At 39.6% G+C, this 19,138-nt stretch overlaps 1 protein-coding gene across 2 annotated transcripts; it reads right to left on the bottom strand.

The window, feature by feature from the left end:
- Nucleotides 1-318: 318 nt before the first annotated feature.
- morc2 (MORC family CW-type zinc finger 2) lies at nt 319-18,403 on the bottom strand. 2 transcript variants are annotated; one of them, XM_038703199.1, is made up of 28 exons: nt 18,212-18,403; nt 17,554-17,681; nt 14,676-14,729; nt 14,538-14,572; nt 14,380-14,448; nt 14,138-14,228; nt 13,913-14,021; nt 12,788-12,947; nt 11,616-11,727; nt 11,301-11,426; nt 11,135-11,214; nt 10,961-11,043; nt 10,718-10,803; nt 10,304-10,444; nt 8,481-8,635; nt 7,858-7,986; nt 7,654-7,759; nt 7,361-7,493; nt 7,175-7,258; nt 5,879-6,139; nt 5,488-5,748; nt 4,659-4,778; nt 4,258-4,315; nt 2,752-2,890; nt 2,088-2,255; nt 1,906-1,999; nt 1,477-1,665; nt 319-1,292 (listed from the first exon to the last, which is right to left on the bottom strand). In XM_038703199.1, the coding sequence occupies exons 2-28, from the start codon at nt 17,619-17,621 to the stop codon at nt 1,224-1,226; spliced, it is 3,180 nt and encodes a 1,059-aa protein (XP_038559127.1). In that variant the 5' UTR covers nt 17,622-17,681; nt 18,212-18,403; the 3' UTR covers nt 319-1,223. The 2 variants fall into 2 exon arrangements, with proteins under 2 accessions (XP_038559127.1, XP_038559128.1); XM_038703200.1 differs by lacking the exon at nt 4,659-4,778.
- Nucleotides 18,404-19,138: the final 735 nt, after the last annotated feature.

Raw genomic sequence — 19,138 nt, 5'->3', positions numbered from 1 at the left:
AAGAAAGATTGTCTGTTTCTCTGGATAATCCATACAACCCACTGCCAGTTTCCATAAAACACTGCTGTTGAATTCAGTCTAAATTATATTTCTCAATCCTACAACAAAATTCTGCTTCATTTTACTGGGATGGTGGCAGAAATCTCCAAATTAAACTAAATTACAGAAACTATTTAAAATCATTGCTTTTAAACTTTCACTTAAGACTATCCAAAATGCAATTGTATATGTGCATTTCCGACAACCAATGTTTGGTTATTTAACATATACAAACCTATGATACAGACATATCAAAATAACAGACAAATTAATCAAAGGTAATGCTGAACCTGTTTTATTGTTCTAAGTAAAGATTTGTCAAAAATACAGAATCCTTTGTTCCAATCAGAACAAAAAGACTGAAAGCATGCACCGTTTAATAAAACATTTCCATGACATGTTAAAAATCTGTTCAAAAGGAAGGACACAGGCACCGAATAATTATGAACACACAACTTTTGCATTTAAATGAGTTTTTTTTTCTTCCAAAAATAAACACAGAACAGTCTTAGCTTAAATTCAAGGGAATAATCATACTGATAAAACCCAGTAAGTAGTTCTTGTTTGTGGGTGTGGTACACCACCCAACCGTAAAAGAGGGAGGAAGGTAATGGGCAACACTGATGTGTTTTTAGTGTACAAAAATAAAAGCTAATGTTTAAGTACAGGCTCCAGTGCAGAGCACTGCTCAATCAAGCCGAAGTCTGGAGTTACTTGGTGTGTCCAATTATCACCTGACGATGGACCAAAATGAGGAACAAATGTAGTCTGCAGTCTGTCACAGCATTAGTTGTTTATATATAAATGGAGCATAAATTTTATTAAACCTACACAAATGTTAGGATAGGATGGCTTAAACATAGATTAACATATATAAGCAGGTATATAAAAGGACTAAAGAAAAACAAACCAAAAAAAAAAAAAAAACACACACAGGCTACCCAACCAAGTAGAAACACCAGAGAACCTGCCCAAACTCTAAGAGTGCAGCGGTGCTGACTAAATGCTTGAACAATGAAAATCTGATTTAACAAGTGGAGGGATCAACAATGAAATTATACCCAAACATTCTACAACCAACTCTGCACAGTCCTTATGGAGCCGTCAGCAATATAATGGCTGGAATGAAAACTGCCAGTCTGTAGTCTGCATGTCCTCTTTTATATTTCTATTTTCTGTCTTCTTTAATCACCCTTGGTAAGGAGGTCCTCTATGTAGGCATCAAGCTCATCATCTGTGTTTATGTCAATGTCCTGAAAGTAAAAAAAAAAAGTTACTTTACTTACTGCATATTTTTTACATAACAACAGCAATTACATAAAGACTCCATCTGACAGGCAGGGAAGTTTTTAAGTAAGAGCTATATTTTGTCATACAGTTTGGAGACATTTAGTTTCTTGGATCATTCGTATATACAAATGAAGCAGTGAGTTTTACCTCTTGTACTTTTTGCAGAAGTGCTACAATGTTTGTTCGTAGCTTCTGTAGTTTCTCGTCTGCCTCCTTCAATTTGACCTCATTGCTGTTGCTCTTCTCTTCAACAGCTTTAGCCCTGGCATCAGCTCTACTCTGGTACGAGTTACACAACGACTGGAGACCTGATTCATACTGCTGGAAATACTCTTTCTAAATTGGGGGGGAGGGGTGCAACACACATAATACACAAGCACTCAATACTCTGGACAAATAAATCCCACAATAGTAAGAACAATCAACACATTCCCAGATTTATTGATAGTATTTCAATTTGTCATATAGCTGGACACTCCATTTCCTGTTCAAAATTAAATGTTTGACATTTTTTGTATTTTAGGTTAAATTCTAGCCTGAATACTAATCGATTAAATCATCTATTATCTATCTCACCAAAGGAAAGGACACCAACTCCTCGGCGGTCATGCTGTTAACATCGTCCTTTGGAATCCGAAAAGCAGGAGGGAAAAAGTAACGCAGCATTGTCCTGGAAACACGAACAAAACAGAAGAATGATTCTAAAGCTACGCGCCCTGGCTGCCGTTATCAACGCCGGTACAATGTAATCAGCTCACCTCAGCATGGTGACCAGACTATCAGTCACCTCTCGACTGGTTCCTGGTTGAGTAGTATCTGGCTCCATAGGTGCCAGCCCTTTCTCCGTCTCCTGTTGGGTGTCAGGGGTCTGAGAGTTTGGAGATGGCGGTCGCATCAACCGGACATCATCACTACCCTTAAACACCCTTCACAGACACACAAATACAAGTGTAGGGTATCAATTATCTAGCATGTCAACAAAACGTGCCTGAATGTAGAAACACAGACACCAGGGATGATCACAAATAATCCAAAGACTGGGAAACTAAAAGTTTAATTCTGTTTCCTCTGGAGGGATTCCTCTGTCCTATCAACTTTATCCTAACAGTTTTTAGTTTTTCTGCCTAAATGTCCCACAATGTTTGCTGTGACATTACTGCGCACAAGTAAACATTTAAAATTACTGAAATCAGCCTCTCTAATCATTAAAGAACACAATAAAGCTTGTGCTGCTTGACATAATTTAAAAAACAATATAGCCTACAGGGACTCCTTAGAAGTAGAGTGAAATGTCCAGGCAGACGCTGGCCTCTAAGTCAGAGAAAAGTATTTGTTTGGGTTGGTTGGCATGTGGATTATTTATGCGTACATGTGAGCAGATCAGAGCAGATCCGCGCATCACTAGCAGACACAGTATCTTACCATCGGTCTTTAGGGGTGGATCTGGGTACATAGTCAAACTTCACTTTCCAGCGAACACTCTGTTTATTGGCCTCCACAGCAATGACTTTGCCTGTGTACCACTCCTTGTTGACACGCACTTCAACCAGCAGTCCCTTATCTGTAAAAGCAAAAAGCATAGGCAGAAATCCCTCTCAGCTTTTAGAGCTTTATTTTTCCAGTTCAATGTGTGACACGTTAGTGTAGAGAAGTCCAGTGTTTCCCCTAGGATGGAGTTATAGCAGCGGAGGTGAAGCAAAATTTTTGTCTGAATATAAAACCCCAACACAACATGTCTGAGCAGTATTTCTCTTGTGTCCATGAGCATGTGATGCACATCAGAATAGTTTAAAATTCAGTGTTTTCCCAGTTTAATGTGAGCTTTAGCTGAATGTTTTGGTGTTGGTGTTCATGGTCAAATATGTAATTTCACCATATGTCTGAACAAAGAGTTGGAAAAGCTAGAGCAGATAATAAATAACCAACAGCAAAAGATCAGTCTACTGGAGAAACTACAAACTTTAGATTTGGGGAAAGTTATTTGCTTGGTTGTGATGCTCTCCACAGTGATTTAACATTTATTGCACAGCATGTTTTGGACATCACCCCCTAAAACCCTGTTAATATGACATCAGAATCATTACAGATACGGTTGTTCATGTTTGCCTTTTGTGTGCAACATGAGAAACCTCCTCCCTTCTGAGGTGCATTTTATTTGCATATTAAAATCCAAAAAGAAACGTCTCCTCATTAGCTTAAAAGGACTACTTTGCATCACTAATTTGCTTTACTAACCTCAGCTCTAGTCACCACCGTCTTTTCTTTTCCTAACAACCACTCTTTCATCTGAAAAATAATTGAACCAGTCTGTACAGGACAGAGCTGTAGGCTATTCCAGTTTATTCTCAGATTGTAACTGATGTTCTCAACATTGGACAAGTAGGCAGTAATAAAATACAGCTACCAGTTACTTTCTATTGAACTAATGTTAAGTTACATAGCAGCCAAAAGACGCAGCCTGCTGTTGAAGCTTTCCTGCTCAGCTCAGTCTGAGAGGGGAGGGGGGATGTTAGCTAACTTAGCGCTAACAGGCTTCACTTTTTCAGCAGGTGGGGAAACAACAGACTTTTGTTGGTCTTGAGAAGCCGACACACTGTAACCAACACCGTACATTTACTGCCAGAATATTTTCCTCCGCTAGCGTTCACCGTTACTTTTTGCCACTTGGACAATCAAACACTCGCTACGCACCTCTTGATTCCTTACAGGAGTTACGCTGTTATAACAGCATCTGTCACGTAGATGTTCTGCATAGAACGAGGTAGCCAAGCATTGAGTGTTGCCGTGCTCCCACAATGTGCGAGTGAAAACATTTGTAGCGCATAGTTTAATTATTGTGGGAAATTTTAATAGCGGCGGTCATGATTCTGCAGCGGCGGTGCGCCACTGCTGAATGCATATAGGGGAAACACTGGCAGTCCATCTCACCTTTCTGAACATTTTTAGTGTCGTTCTCTGGTTCCTGCTGTGGAGACTTCTCAGATGCCTGCAAAAACAAAACAATCGTTACCACCACCAGTCATGGAGACACTGTCTACTAAAACGATAGAGTAAGGTTAAAAGAAATGACGTGCATCCCTGTTAATGAAAGAAAGTCCCAGTGTGACCTCAGGCATTGGGTGAGAATGGCATGCTTGATTGCAGAGAACCGTTAGAGAAGTATATGTCAACTTCAGTTTCAAGAGAGGATTGTTAGAAGAGAGAGAATGACAATGTGACAATACATCCAGATCTGCTGAAAGATTAAGCTGCCATGAGTGTTTAAGTTCTGAGTGGAGATGCAGGCCAGCTATATTTGAAGGTAATAGAGAGCGACCGAGTAAAGCTACCTTTGCTTTAGGTCCATGCTCTTGCATGGAAATGGATTTAGGGAGAGAGGTTGGTGTGAGTTGTGTCTGCCGTGTAGGAGTGGAAACTCCTTTCTTCTCAGGCTGCGATTGTATTTTCACCTGCAAGGTCAACAGCAGAGGGACTCTGATTGGAGGTTCAGTAACTAGCCATCAAGGACGCCCGTATTTCCTTCTTTTCTTCACTGTATAAGCCTAAAACTGATTTCAGGGTCACCATCTTGCCAGCCATCTGAATACTGTAGAAAGTTAATTAAGCCGTGCTCTCTGCAGTTTAGTTCAAAGTCTCTGAAAAAAATATTTGTGCACAAGTGACTTAATCAGAAAATATTTGCTTATGCCCAGATGACGAAATGCCTTGCCACAGTACTAATGTTCTGTAAAGCTGAATATATGCACTGAACAGCAACATGGCAAAGAAATAAAAACATAGAAACACAAGCCAAACAACAGTTACAGCCTACACATGCACACATATATTATATTTTATTACTGTACTTTAGTTGCTGTTATTTTTATGTTACTAATAAATTACTAATAAAGAGAAGGTCATAATTTGAGTAACCTTTTTCTTGATAAGCTATTGGATATTTGATAGACACTTTGTCTGTAATAAATAAAGAATGTTATGGTGTTGCCAGTCCTCTCATTCACTTTGTTCCCTTCATTGAAGTGAATTCCTTGTGGGAGACGAGTGGTAATGAAGGAGGAAACACAACAAGCAGCAGAAAGGAGACAGCACAGTCCTCCCAGCATGTTGCACAATGCAGCACAAACCCTCTCTAACTTGTGAATTATGTCCCGTGTTTACCTCATCCAACTTGCCACGCTTGGGAGGTGGGGCCTTCTCAGCCACTTTCCCATGGTTACCAGCTGCTGCGGTCAACTTGGATTTCTTTGTCCGGGGTTCTTCTTCTTTACTCTCCTCCTCACTGTCCTCCTCCTCCTCTTCCTCCTCTTCTTCTTCCTCTTCCTCTTCCTCCTCCTCCTCCTCCCCACTGTCCTCCTGCTCTATGATTCTCTTGCGTTGTCCAGCAACTGCTGGTTTTGCTGGTGATGCTTTGGCAGGTGTCTATGTAAGGAGACATATCACTGGGTTTAACTTGGACATGCAGCTGTACAATATTAAACACTTTCACAAACAAAACCTTCCACAGGTATTTTGTGCCATTAGTGGAAAGGTCATAAAACCTGTAACTTACCCGTGAGCTTCGGCTGGGTGGGGGTGTTTTGGCAGTAGCTTTGGGCACAGGCTTTGCTGCAGGAGACTTTGCTGCAGGTTGCTTTGCTGCAGCTCTGGACCTGGATGGTTCAACTTTGGGTGGCGGAGGTAGAGGGGCAGGTGTTCGTGTGGGGCGCTGGGAAGCTGCACGAGATGGAGGGCCACTCTGTGCATTTTTTAAGTGAGCTGGGAGCGGCGGGGAGCGGGGACGTGTTGTGGACCTTTCAGAAGACCTAGTTGCCTAAACCGCCAACAACATAAAAGCAGACACAAAAAACATTTCAGTGAGATACTGAATGAAAAATAAGATCCCCACAGCAGTGTCAGTGAGCAACTATGTACTAAACTTGTTGACAAGTCATTATGAACAAACCAGACATTGGCCAACAAGTACAGGCACTAGGTTGTCTGTATTGAACTGCTTACATCGCAAAATCCGATGGTGTCCAGCGGATTATAATTAGCTCTGTGATCTTGGACTTTAATAGCTCCTGTGTTTCAGCAGGTTTTCTGCTCATGTTCAAACTTTCTGCCCATTTAAAATCTATCCCACATATCTGTGTTCTATGACATGCTGAGAAAAAAAGTTTGTTATTATGAGACTAATGTCATCATTTCATAAGAACTGGTAATATTTTTTAAGTCAATCTGCACTGACCCCTGCTGTGAATTACGTTATTGCTCCAATGGTATTATTCCTTTCAGACCGTTTGACCGACACACTTTGAGACTGCATGTTACAATGAGACAAGCAGGTGGAAACCGAAACTAACGTACAACACTTGCAATCAGGCAGAACAAATGTTCTTCAAACTTCAGCACCTCCTATAAACTGCAGCTCACAGAGCAAGGTTGCGCTGTAGCTCATCCCGTTTTACGAGAGAAAAAATTTGTTAAATTGTCTGTGATTATTTTGAATATTAAAATGGCAAAGAATCGGGTTAAATAAATTCTATAATTCAGAAACAAAAGTATAATTTTCAATGTCAATGCTGTAACTGTTTAACGGTCTTTTTAATGACTGGAAGCACACACTATTCTCTCTCAATTTTTCTCTTCACTTTCTAGAATTGAATGCATATTCTGAGGGGTACCTTTTACAAAAGGAACATTTATTCAACTGTTAAAGATGGTGAAAAATGTCTAAGTCCAGCAGGAAAAAACACTAATAAAATTGGTTACAAAGTTAACAAAACTTGTGAAAACTTACTTCAAATGAGAAGAAATTCACCCAGAATTAGAAAACTACAAGAAGCATAGTATAAGGACTTTGTACCTGAGAGGAGCTCTCTGTTGGTTTCATGCTGACCTCCAATGGTAGCTTCTTTACATCTGCAGAAGATTTGATGGTGCTGGTTTTCTGATAGGAAGAAATACAATTTATTATGTCCTGATGAACACAAAACAGAGCGAGAGCGAGAGCGAGAGCGAGAGCGAGAGCGAGAGAGAGAGAGAGAGATACCTGCAAGGCCTCTAGTTTCTCCTGCTGCTGTTTGATTTTCTCAGCCAGCTCCTTCTGTTTGTCTTCAGCCGTCTGCTTGTCTTTCTTCAGAACACCACATGGCAAATTCTGTTTCTGTTCAGGAGCGTCACACCTAAAAACACAAAATGCAGAAAGTATATAGCATGTAGGAACACGTCATTGATCGCAAAACAGCAATGTAGTGATGCAGTGACAAATCTGGCATGCAGGACATATGTTAGTTCAATAATTTAACTGCAACTTTAAAGACACTATTAAACAACATTCTGTACCTGTCCTGGTTGCTGTCTGGGTTCATGAGACAGACCCAACTGTCTGGGTAGCGTTTGTCCACAGCATCCATCTGGAATGGCAGCGTTCGCCACTTCAAACATTTATCTGAAAATAAAAAGCAGAATCAGAGTCATAAATTAGTTTGTTGAGATACACTATGTGTGTGAATGTGTGTTTTGTGTGTGCATGGTTCTGTAACTTACCACACTGAATAGTAAGTGGTATCTCCATGGCGCGACGTCTCTTGTATCTCTGCTCTGATGACGGAGGTGCAGACCAGCTGGCAGACAGATATCCAAACTCATCCCAGAACTTCACTATGCCTTTCTGAGCTGCATAACAACAGACAGACCCAAAGGTTAAAGTTATTCAAGTAAATGGGTCTGTATCTGTTCTGAAGGTAAAGACCATGTGTGAGAATTGAGACTACTCTCCACCTGTCGAAATTCATACTCCAAAAAAAACATAGGGGCTCAGCAGCCTCCCAGTGGCAAACTTAGCCTCTGAGACAAACTGAGGCCAGTTTGACGACAAGCAACACAGTACCGAGCTCTAACCCGGACTCTAACTACAGTTTGTAGTTTGAGCGCCTAAAGCTACTCTTTTGACTAGATCAGCAACTCAGTGATTCAGTTACTGTCCAAAGCTTGAACTTTTTCCAACTTGAAACTTTGTCTGTAACTGGATCAGAGATTTAAATCCCTTGACACTGACATTTGACAACTTGACAAGTACTGACAAACCTGCTTGTAAGGCTTAATTATTGTTTTATTTGAACTGTGCTAGTTAGTGACAAAGGAAAATCCAGCAATAGAGAGAAACTCACCAATGTTACTGTCCTTCCAGTACTGAGCTAAATGTTCCCCCATGGATTTCAGTAAATGCCGATACTCCTTAGCATCTGCAAAGTCCTGTTTGTTGTGAGTTGGCTCTAGAACTAAATATGGGACATCCACTACTCCAACCACACCTCCACAGGCCCTAAAACACAAATCACATAACTGTTACAAACTTTTCCTAGAACGACCTCAGGGCTATCAAAGTTTTGTAATATGTGCAAGATTGAAAAAGGTAAATACTTTTACTGTTTATCATTAAGTGTACTCAGTGGTATAATAAGTCAAACATTGAGCATTTCTCACTCATTTTGCATTCTTGGTATAGATCAGAGGTCACTAATAGGCGGACCGCGGTCCAAATCCGGACCCAGCCAGATTCACCAGAGATGTTTTGGAAACACACACAAATTGAGACGAAAGGGAAGAGATTTCACATGGCTTTTAATCAAGAATGTACAGATTCTTACATGTACATTCCTCCCACGGGCAGTTCAAAACCAGAATATCTCATAGATCTCCAATGCTAGCTGGCAGGAGAAACTAGAGGTCACGTTTCTCACTGAACAAGAGAAACTAGGAACTGTTCATTTGTTATGATGTGTTGAGTGTTTATTATAAAATTGGTTAAGACTACACTTCATCACTTCAAGCTACACTTTTTTTTTTTCCTAAAAATTAGGCACTTTATTTAAGTTTTCTTTATAGTATATTTTAGTTTTTATTTAGAGTATTTATTATCCCTCCAGTTTGATGTGAAAACTGACTGAAATATTTGATTTGACAGTCCATTGTTGACTAAAAACATATATTGATACAATTATACGTTATGGTACTGAATGATAACGCAAGTTAATCGTTTTGATGTTCCAGACCTTTGCTTCAGGAACTTTTCTCTAACTGGACCTCTTTGAATTGTAATTGAATACCCCTGGTATAGATAATCCCCCAAATCTTCCTTCTAACCAGTTAAAACTTCTTAAAATTCTCCTCTTCTGTTCTAGGATACGTATTTTACTTATGTGGGTGTCAGAGGATCCCCCTAGCATTCCACATTGGATGAGTAGTGTGCTGGAGCTCATGCCCCTCGAAGCCCTTAGTTTTTATTTGGAAGAAGAACTTTTTAGTTTCATAAAGTCTGGATATTAGATCCTGTATTGCCCATTCATTGTGTCTGTGCATTCCTGATTTATACTGTATGTTGCAGTACTGCATTGTGTATTGTAGGGCTGACCCCTAATAGTTGACGATTCGATGCTTTGATGGGCGGAGCCTGATTCGACTGTCAATCTCACAGTTGAAGCTTCGCAGCAAAACATGGATTATGCCATTTTGGCTATATGGGGGTGCTCAACGTCTGATTTTACATAGAAATACTAGTTTTCTCCTAATAAGTAAATATACAGCCTATTACAATATACATTTCAACTTTTAATGCTGTAAATAAACATGTAAAAAGAAAAAAAAACTTCAATGAATCAATAAATGCTTTTAAAGTGCGTGAATACATCCAAAATTGTAACCCTAACCCTGGGTCGCCAGTGCGCATGTGTATGCATAGCGTGTATGTGTAGTGGCAGTGGTGTTGTGCCGAGTTGTCATTTATCAACGTTGATACACAAACACACACACACACACACACACACACACACACACACACACACACACACACACACACACACACACACACACACACACACACACACACACACACACACACACACACACACACACACACACACACACACACACACACACACACACACACACACTTACTTTTCACATTACTTTTCTCTATGTGCATATTACTCACATGCCTCCCTCCAGCTGGGGACCCGTCTTCTCGTACATCTTGATGAGACGAGAGCAGTTGTACACAAACATGCCATCCAGGTCCCTCTGTTCAATGTTCACTCCAAATATAAAATTCAACTCCTTGGGCTCCTTTAATGCTCTGAGGAACAAGAAAGTGTTGGAGACTGATGGGTAATAGACCAGCAAAGCCCAGTAAAAACATAAAATATTTAAAGTGCTGTGTCAAGTTAATATTCTCCACACATTGTTGACAAATCTATATAAAGATCACATCAATCATTTTTGCCAGTAAAAGCTCTAATATAGAGGTAACTTAAATTACCAGGCTAAGGGGGAGAAACAAAACATTTCATGTTGACGGTTTGTAAATAGGTGAAATAAGGTTTTACTTTTTTTTTTTTTTAAATCGTACCTCTGTTTGGCTTCGAGAATCCTTTTCTTCATGTCAGCATCCTGTCGAAGCATCATGGCCGAATCTTGAACCTTTCTCAGAATTGCCTTCAGGAAGAGAGAGAGAGTTGAGACATAACAACCCTAGATTAAGGTCAAGGTTTTTAGACAAACTCTGTGTCAGTTTCAGTTTAAAAGCTTGTTGACATAGACACAGCCACATTTGCATTTGACAATATTAACCAAAATAGGCTCTCTGCATTACCCGTGAATCTTTTGACACGTCCTCTCCTAATCTGGCCTCCAAAGCCGTACGCTTACTCTCTGCCTCCCTGGCTTTTTCTTCCGCTGAAATAAATAATAAAAATGTTAATTGACGAGAGTGAGGGAGTCAAGTAACAAGCTGTAAATGAAAACACTAATTTCACCACTGTCTCACCGATCTTGGCAAGGTGATCTGCTTTCTTCACTTCTTGCTCAGCACGAGTTTTAAAACGAGTTGATGTGTATTTATAAACCCTGTTAAAAAAACAAGAATGCTAATGAAAGTCTTGTCACTGGAATAGAGTAGTTACAAACACAGTAGACAGTTGTTATTATATTACCTTGGTTTATAAAGACAGCAGGACAGTCTCTTGGTCCTGACTTTATGTCCCTGGATAAAAATCCTCATGCGTGGGTCGATGTACAAAACAGCAGCATATGCCCTGAACGACCTCTTCTCTGGCTTCCTGTGAGAGAGGGCAGGACATGGCCATCAACATTCACACGCATTCTGATCAATACATTCACCATCAAATAAAATCAATGTACAAAATGTAATTCCTTTCACCACAGGTTAGTGATGCCTTGGTTAAACTGTTTAAATGGTTTAATGGTGTCACATTTCACGAATCACTCAAAGTAACGACTATACTCACACTCCTTCAACAAGAGTCCCAGCCATCAGTATGTCCTGGTGATCCGTCTCTACATCAAGCTCTGGTTCTCTGTTGTCCATCAGCTTCAGGTTATAGATGATCACAAGAGTACCTTATAACAAAATACAACATCAGAATCAATATCAACCGCGTCACTCCCCAGGAATAAAGCCCCTTTTCCATCGCATGGTACCAGCTCGACTCGCCTCAACTCTACTCACCTTTTTTGGTTGTCCATTGGGGAAAATGGTACCTGGTATCACCTCTGTCGAGGTTCCAAGCGTGCTGAGGCGATACCAAAAGGTGACATGAAAACACTGCAGACTACTGATTGGTCAGAGAGAATCGACAACAAATCCGTGTTGAAAGAACCTAGTTAGCAGGTGGTGTGTGCAGCTAGTCCTGCGGTGTTTACAGCTGAGCTGCTGCTGCTGCTGCTGCTAACATTAGCTGAGTTTAGGTGTTCAGTTTGTTTTTAGTTTAGGATTCCTTTGGCATGTACTGTTCAGGAACTTTTTACTGGGAGCAGATTTACCACCGCAACCGTTTCCTTTCCAAAACAAACGGACCCAGTCATTAAAACATTTAAAACACTGAATAGAGCCGTTTCATCCTAAAAAATATGTGTCTCTTCAGCGGACACTGGTTGTCAGTGAGCAGACCTCTTGACAGAGTATGAGCTGTCGGCTGGAAATGTTTCAATGTCAGGCAGCGTTTATGTTAAACAGGTAAAACGCAACATAACTATTAATTTTTATTTATCAGCAGGGCCGTGTTGTTGGACCGGAGGTGTCCCAGACCTGCCAAACTGCTGCATTTTCATGTTTGTGTTTCTTTTTTGTTTCTTTCTCTGATGAACTTCATGGCTTTTTACAGTTTGTTATAAACTTGAATTGTGTGCCTCTTCACTATACTCGCACAAGATTACGTCATGGCGTGCTGTGTTGCCTTGACAAACAGCCACATTGAGTGGGTATATCTGCGATGGAAAACGCATGACGGGGCACCAAAGCGAGTCGAGCAGAGGTGAGTTGAGCTGGTACCATCCAGTTCCAGAGTGCCATTTTATGTTTTACATATAAGCCAGCAAAGTTTTGTGGCTATGAACTTGTCTAATTAATGGAGATCACAAAATGAATCTCTTTAAATGAGATACATATTTACATGCTTACCACTGCTGCTTTCTATTTTATTGAACTGCTCCATCAGCTGCTGTTCGTTTTTAAAAGGTGAGTATTTGAAGATCAGCTCTGTCTCTATGGCGTACTTCTCTGGGTCAGAGGTCAGCGGCTCCTTGGTCTTCAGATCCCAGGAGGGGAGTGGCACTATCACCTGAAGAGAGAGGATCAAAATCCTATTGTAAACAAGTTCAGAGATCTTTATTTTGTCAAACAAAATAAAATGGGTAGCCAAGTATATCTCATCAGCAGCAACCTAATTCACAGACATTAAAAATTAGGCAAAACCTAGGCATCCATAAAAAGCAGTGTCATGAAGTTTGTTTGTTTTTTAAACAAGAAAATAACAACTTTCACTTCTTGTAAAATTATGTAAATGGCAAGAGACATGACTACTCTCATAGCTGGCAAAGGTAACATAATAAAACAATTTCAGTTTGATCTTGTTACAAAAATAATTACCCGCTCCATATGTTCTAGAGAAAGTCAAATGTTGAAATGCAAACAGCAGCATCGTCTTCACAATATACAGAGATGTAACTCCATACTGAACTGGCCATCTGTGTCTTTCTCACTTTTGTGACACTGTGTTAGCAATCCAATGAAATGTCGCATAATTTCTGACAAGGGGTGCAAAAATCATTATCTCGATTATTTTGGTCAAAATTGAGATCACGATTACCTCACACAATAACTGATTGACTTAGAAAACATCATCTATTTACTGAACTTTTTTATTGAAATTTTAATGCTTCATTTTAAAAATTATTATGCATTACCCCAAAATCCCCATGAAATAGGAAATAGCAATCCAACATTAATAACTTTAAACAGCAACTTAGAGCGCAAGAAAATGACACAGTGTTGAAGGGGCCAGACCAGGTGACAGGTGAACTACTGGAGTTGACACAACTCGTTACATTACATAACAAATTCTGTCTGAAGATGCAGTTATTTAAACTAATGGTGAGTAAGAAAACTACAAATCCAAAAATATGTTACACAATGGATATTTTACAAGCACGGACCAGGTAAGTATAAATAATATGTAATTTGTTAAGCTATGAGTATAGAGGAAAAGTCAACTAGCTGCTAGGCAATGTAACAGTTGACTCTGACCTCATCCAGTCCCTCCTCTTCGTGGAAAGTCCTTGACAGGAAAAGGCAAGTAAGCTTGTTGTTCTTTTTTGTGAACAAGATGAAGTCTTTTCCGATACGCATAGAGCCACTGTGAAAACACACAGAATTTAACAATATGTGAAATTATTCAACCACTAATGTAAATATAATATACCAAATGCACAATGCCATAATAACACATGAAGATTTAGGTGAAGGGCTTACGATTTCAGTCCGTTTCCATACTGGCCAATCTGAGTGGACTCAGGGGACCGTTTGTTTGACTTTCCAAACTGAATAACATGGGTTGCCTCATCTAATAAAAGAAAAGTGTTCAGCATCATGTTTCACACACAAAATACATCTCTCTCCAGAAAACCTCATGGTAGACCCACACAAAGCACCTTAAAATGGTGAAAAATAAAACTGGCTTGAAGTGATTTCTCTGGTAATAAAGTGGCACTTACGAGGGTCCATTCCAATACCATCATCCAGAAAACAGAGCATGTAGCCGCCACGCAGCTCTGGCCTTTTTTCTGTCAGCAAAGCAGGAAGGTGAGAGAGACATGTTATGAGCAACGAATGAATATGCACGCTTCAGTGTGTGCATTTTACTGAGATGTACCTGTGTAGATGTCTATTCTCGTGGCATTGGCATCTCTGTGAAAGACAAGAAACAACAAATATATCAGGTTTATATAAGATTTCCAGGCAGCATAACTTGTCAATAATTATAAGCACTGCTGAAAATCAATACGGGTACCTTGAATTGTCCACAAGCTCCGCCAAGGCTCCAAATAAAAACTCGTGGGTTGTTCTGAAAACAGACGTCTAATTGCATTAATTCAATATACTTTATTATTAAAAAGGATTAACTAGTCAGAAAGAGTATGCATACGAGAAACTTGTTGACAAGGTCTGAGCTCCAAATTAATATTCTGTGTGGGGTTGTTAATTAGTTATTCAACCTGTATTTCCTCCAGTCTTCTGATAGATATGTGTCAATGTAAACAGAACAGAACATTGTGAAGTAACAGTGTATTAACTGGTTTGGCCACTTATTCATATGGTACCAAGAGCTCTATTCTCAATTACCGCTTACCAACAACTTCTTGTTGTGACAAGACGTGACAATTCCTAATACTTGGTGAAACATTTACTCAATCAAGTGTCAAATGTAATGACAATTGCCCACCACATGGTCACCAGTTATTTGTACTTGTACGAAAACAAGCACTAATTGTTTTAGTCCTACCCTTGTGGTTAAACCCTTCCTGGACCTGTGCATAATCCCTTGGCAGCACATTTGGATTGAGTCCAGGAAGTGATAACATCTGTTTCTAAATGTGCTAACCGGTACAGCACTAGATTTTAAACATTGCTCAGTCAGGCTACGTCACAAGAAATTGCTTATGTCTACTTGTTTTGTAGCACTGACAAGAAAGGGGACCTTGGTTTCATCATCACTTCTGCAGTGCACACTCAACAATGCAACTGTTTTAAATCCATGACAGTATATATATATACAGTATAGTCATCACTCCACAGGTTACTTGTGTAAAGTGTGACTTCCTGGTACTCACATTTTCTCTCACTGAGTTTTTATTCAGACCCAGCATCACTGCCGTTTACTGAATTTAGTGTTCTCAGACGAATTTCAAACTGGCGCTAAAACCACTTACAGGATCCCTTCATGTTTTAATATCACTGACACACACTTGTGAATTGTAAGCCACAATGCAAAATTTGATGACCTCTGACATGAACTTTAATGAAACTATCTTTAACAACATTCTTTTGTCAAAATGTAAAAAAACTGAACAGTTAACCGGGTCACTAAAGATGTGAGGTATGCATCATAAGTGTTACATTTTTTTTCAATGTATGCTGGACGCAAGCAATAGTAATGTTGTGACTGCCTCTTTAAAATCTAAATTGCACTGTTGTCTCACTGTTAACTATAAATAAATAGACACAATGATGAATACATTTGTTGATATTAACTTATTTTCACAGTAACATGAAGGTGCAGCACGTCGGTGTCAGGATTATATTTATTATTAGTGCAGAGCAGCGTTTTCTTTGATATTGAAAGGCTTTGGTGACAGTCGCTCGGGAAATAAAGATCTTTGTTTTTGTGCCATTTATAAATCAGATCACAAAGCAGAACTGGAGAATCAGAATGGCGAAGCTAGGTCAGATACCGAGTGTGTCATACATTTTTTTGTTTTATTAAATTGCACCCTTTTTGCGGTTATGTAATCGCACATGACGACATTGCGATGCAATTGTAATTAGATTAATCGTGCAGCCCTAATACAAGCTGTAACATACTCTCTGTAGAGATACTTTCTCTATACCCTCCATTGCCTGTTGTGTTGTTTGGGCTGCCTTGTTGAGCACTGTGGCACTGAGAACATTATTTCCCACAATTTAAGCTCTATTATATTTTCCAAATTTTATAGGATTAGTCCAACGAATTGTTTGGTTTATAATGCGTACCTAACCGAAAGCCTTGTTCTGAACGGTTCATTACAAATACGTGTATTGTTACACCCATGCATTGAACAGTTACATCCGCAAGAGCAATTGATGTTGCAAGTAACACACACTGACAGAGTAGAGTTTAGTAAATGTTAGCTAATATGTGTTACAAGTATCACATAACATAACATTAAATCGTCCATGTAGACTTTAGAAACCATTTTTCCTGCAAGGCAAAGTCGTATTAAACACACTAAAACATGAAACTAAAAAGACGGCATTTTCTCCTCATCTTTGAATAGATTATGAATTGATAATTAATAGGGTCATGGACACGGGAAGTAGTGCTGTGGGGGCTGCATCATCCCCTAAAACCAGCCATTATAAAATCCATCACTTGATAATAAAGGATAATAACGTGTGATGCAGCAGAGAGCGAGAGAACTTATGTGGACGAGGAAGAGGGTGGAAAGTGTGAATATGAACATAAATGTTGAGGTAATATAATTTCCTTTGATCATGAAGCCGAATGTTACAGTACAGTTCAATGGTTTATCAGTGAAGAGTATGAACTACACTGCAGACTGGAGTCTCTGTTAACATTGACAGACAGATGAAACGTCTCTATCGTCACTGCGCTGCATTATTATAAACTCTGATGAACTGGTTGTGGATCACATCTCTCTCTCATCCATGCACTGTGTGTCCTTCTTCAGCTCCCTGCAAGTCTCATGCTTTATATCCTGTTGTTGACTTTGTAGTTGCTGCGGCTGCTTTGACATACAGTATGCTGGTATTCAAGTTTGCTGTCGGCTGAAATGTAAAACATTCTCAAAATTCTTATTACTAACAAAGTTATCATGCTCATTCAAATGAATACAAAAGCCACAAATATAATGCACAATTTAGTACGACGTCATTATATAAACTGAACTTCTCTCAGCATCCCCAGCTGTGACCACTGTCCCTGAACAGGGTCAAGACTGATCATTTATTTATGATCATATTCAGGTGCATCTGTGCAAACATACCGCCCTCTGTGGGCCTAGCAAACATATTTTAATATATGAGATGGTGGTCTGCAATGTAAGTTATCATAATTACCTGTAGTATTAAGTTGATATGCACAAATGAATTACCAGAATGGCAGTACTTACGAATTTGTGTGCAGGTACTCAAAGGTAAGCTGAGCCCTGCTCAGGTTGCTATAGTTGGAGTAGGCCATGGCCACTCACAAGGATTTCCTGTTTCCTGTCCAACCGAGCTCTAGTCCAAAGCTTTCATCCTAAAGAGAGAAGAAAACTATCACAGGTCTTGTATAATAACCTACAAAGTACCATACTCCATTAACTGACACCACTGACATGCGCTGACATCAGCTGATACGGACGTTTTACAAGTCACAGGGGGCAAGTTAACACCCGCGGCTCCCCCCCATGTGAACGGTACCACGTGGGAGGCCTGTTTAGGAACAACAAAATGTTATGCCTCAAAGCAAAGAGCGCCTTTAGGCAAGGTGTTAGCTATGAAGACACTGAGTTACGTGTATGTAATTTTGAGGCATAAGTCAGAAATGGGTCTACCGTTAGCTAGGTTTCTGTGAAGTGAAGCCAAGTCATGTTAAATGAAGCGCATATGATATAAATGTTCCCGACGTTATACAGCAACGGTTAACGTTACTAACGTCTAATGTTAGGCTAGGCTAGGAAGGTAGCTAGCGGACATTAGCGTCTTCTACGGATTGTTTATGATGTATATTAGCGTTAACGGTAGCTAACGTTAGCTGCTTTACACTGACAAAAACATGTAGCTGACCTATCAAGTGATTTCCACCGACTTTGCAGACCGTTTCAAATGACGGCGACTTTGTAGTGGCTTCGCGCTTGTGTAATAATCCGTCCAAGGAGGAATAAATACTTTGTAACGTATCGTTTCCTTTTCCCTAACGTGAAATCCGCCAGGCCGCGAATAATCCAACCACTTCTTCGTTCGTTGGTTTCCCTCTGGTATGCAGAAATCCCGCCTCTATTTTTCGATACACAGCCAATAGGAAAGCACCATGTAAAGATTCTTAACGGTGATTGGAGGAGAAGCCTTGCAACGTAGACTGGTAACGCCGGTGCATCAGTCAGTTGTGGTTCCTGGAGTCATTGTTTAATCAGAGCGATATGTATTTATGTGTATAATAGAAAACATTGACTTACAGAAGAAAAATGTGTTTATCGATTGTCAACTGATCAGCCTATATAAGGACTTATAATTGACAATACCGGCCTGTTACTACTTCTGTCAACAGTGTCAGAAAACATCAGTACAATGACTTTTGTTGTTGACCAATTTTATTAGGCCTACTTTATTTAAAATGTAGGTGGTTGGTCCTCCTTTTTAGTTCTACACATTAAGGTCATTTTGACAATAATACCGCATTCACTGTAAGAGATTCAAAGCACGTTTAAAGTCTCTGCAAGTTGATCTCCATAGTGTACTAAAATAAGTGAATCAGAATCAGCTTTATTTGCCAGGTATGTGTACACATACGAGGAATTTGACTCAGGATTGTACATTGCTCACAATGTGCTTACTTATACTATAATATAATAATAAAATCAGACACAGGCTACAGTATAGAGAACACATATATACAAAACAAAAACATTATAGACAGATTGAGACAATAGTGCAATGAGCAGAGTGCAAAGGATGCTGGAGTAAATTATTATTATTTTATTATTATTATGTACA

This window comes from Micropterus salmoides, unplaced genomic scaffold, assembly GCF_014851395.1.
Source record: "Micropterus salmoides isolate LMB-PRFRI ecotype aquatic unplaced genomic scaffold, ASM1485139v1 Ms_hic_scaffold_7, whole genome shotgun sequence".
NCBI classification, from domain to species: domain Eukaryota; kingdom Metazoa; phylum Chordata; class Actinopteri; order Centrarchiformes; family Centrarchidae; genus Micropterus; species Micropterus salmoides.
This window is presented reverse-complemented; position numbering and strand designations above follow the sequence as displayed.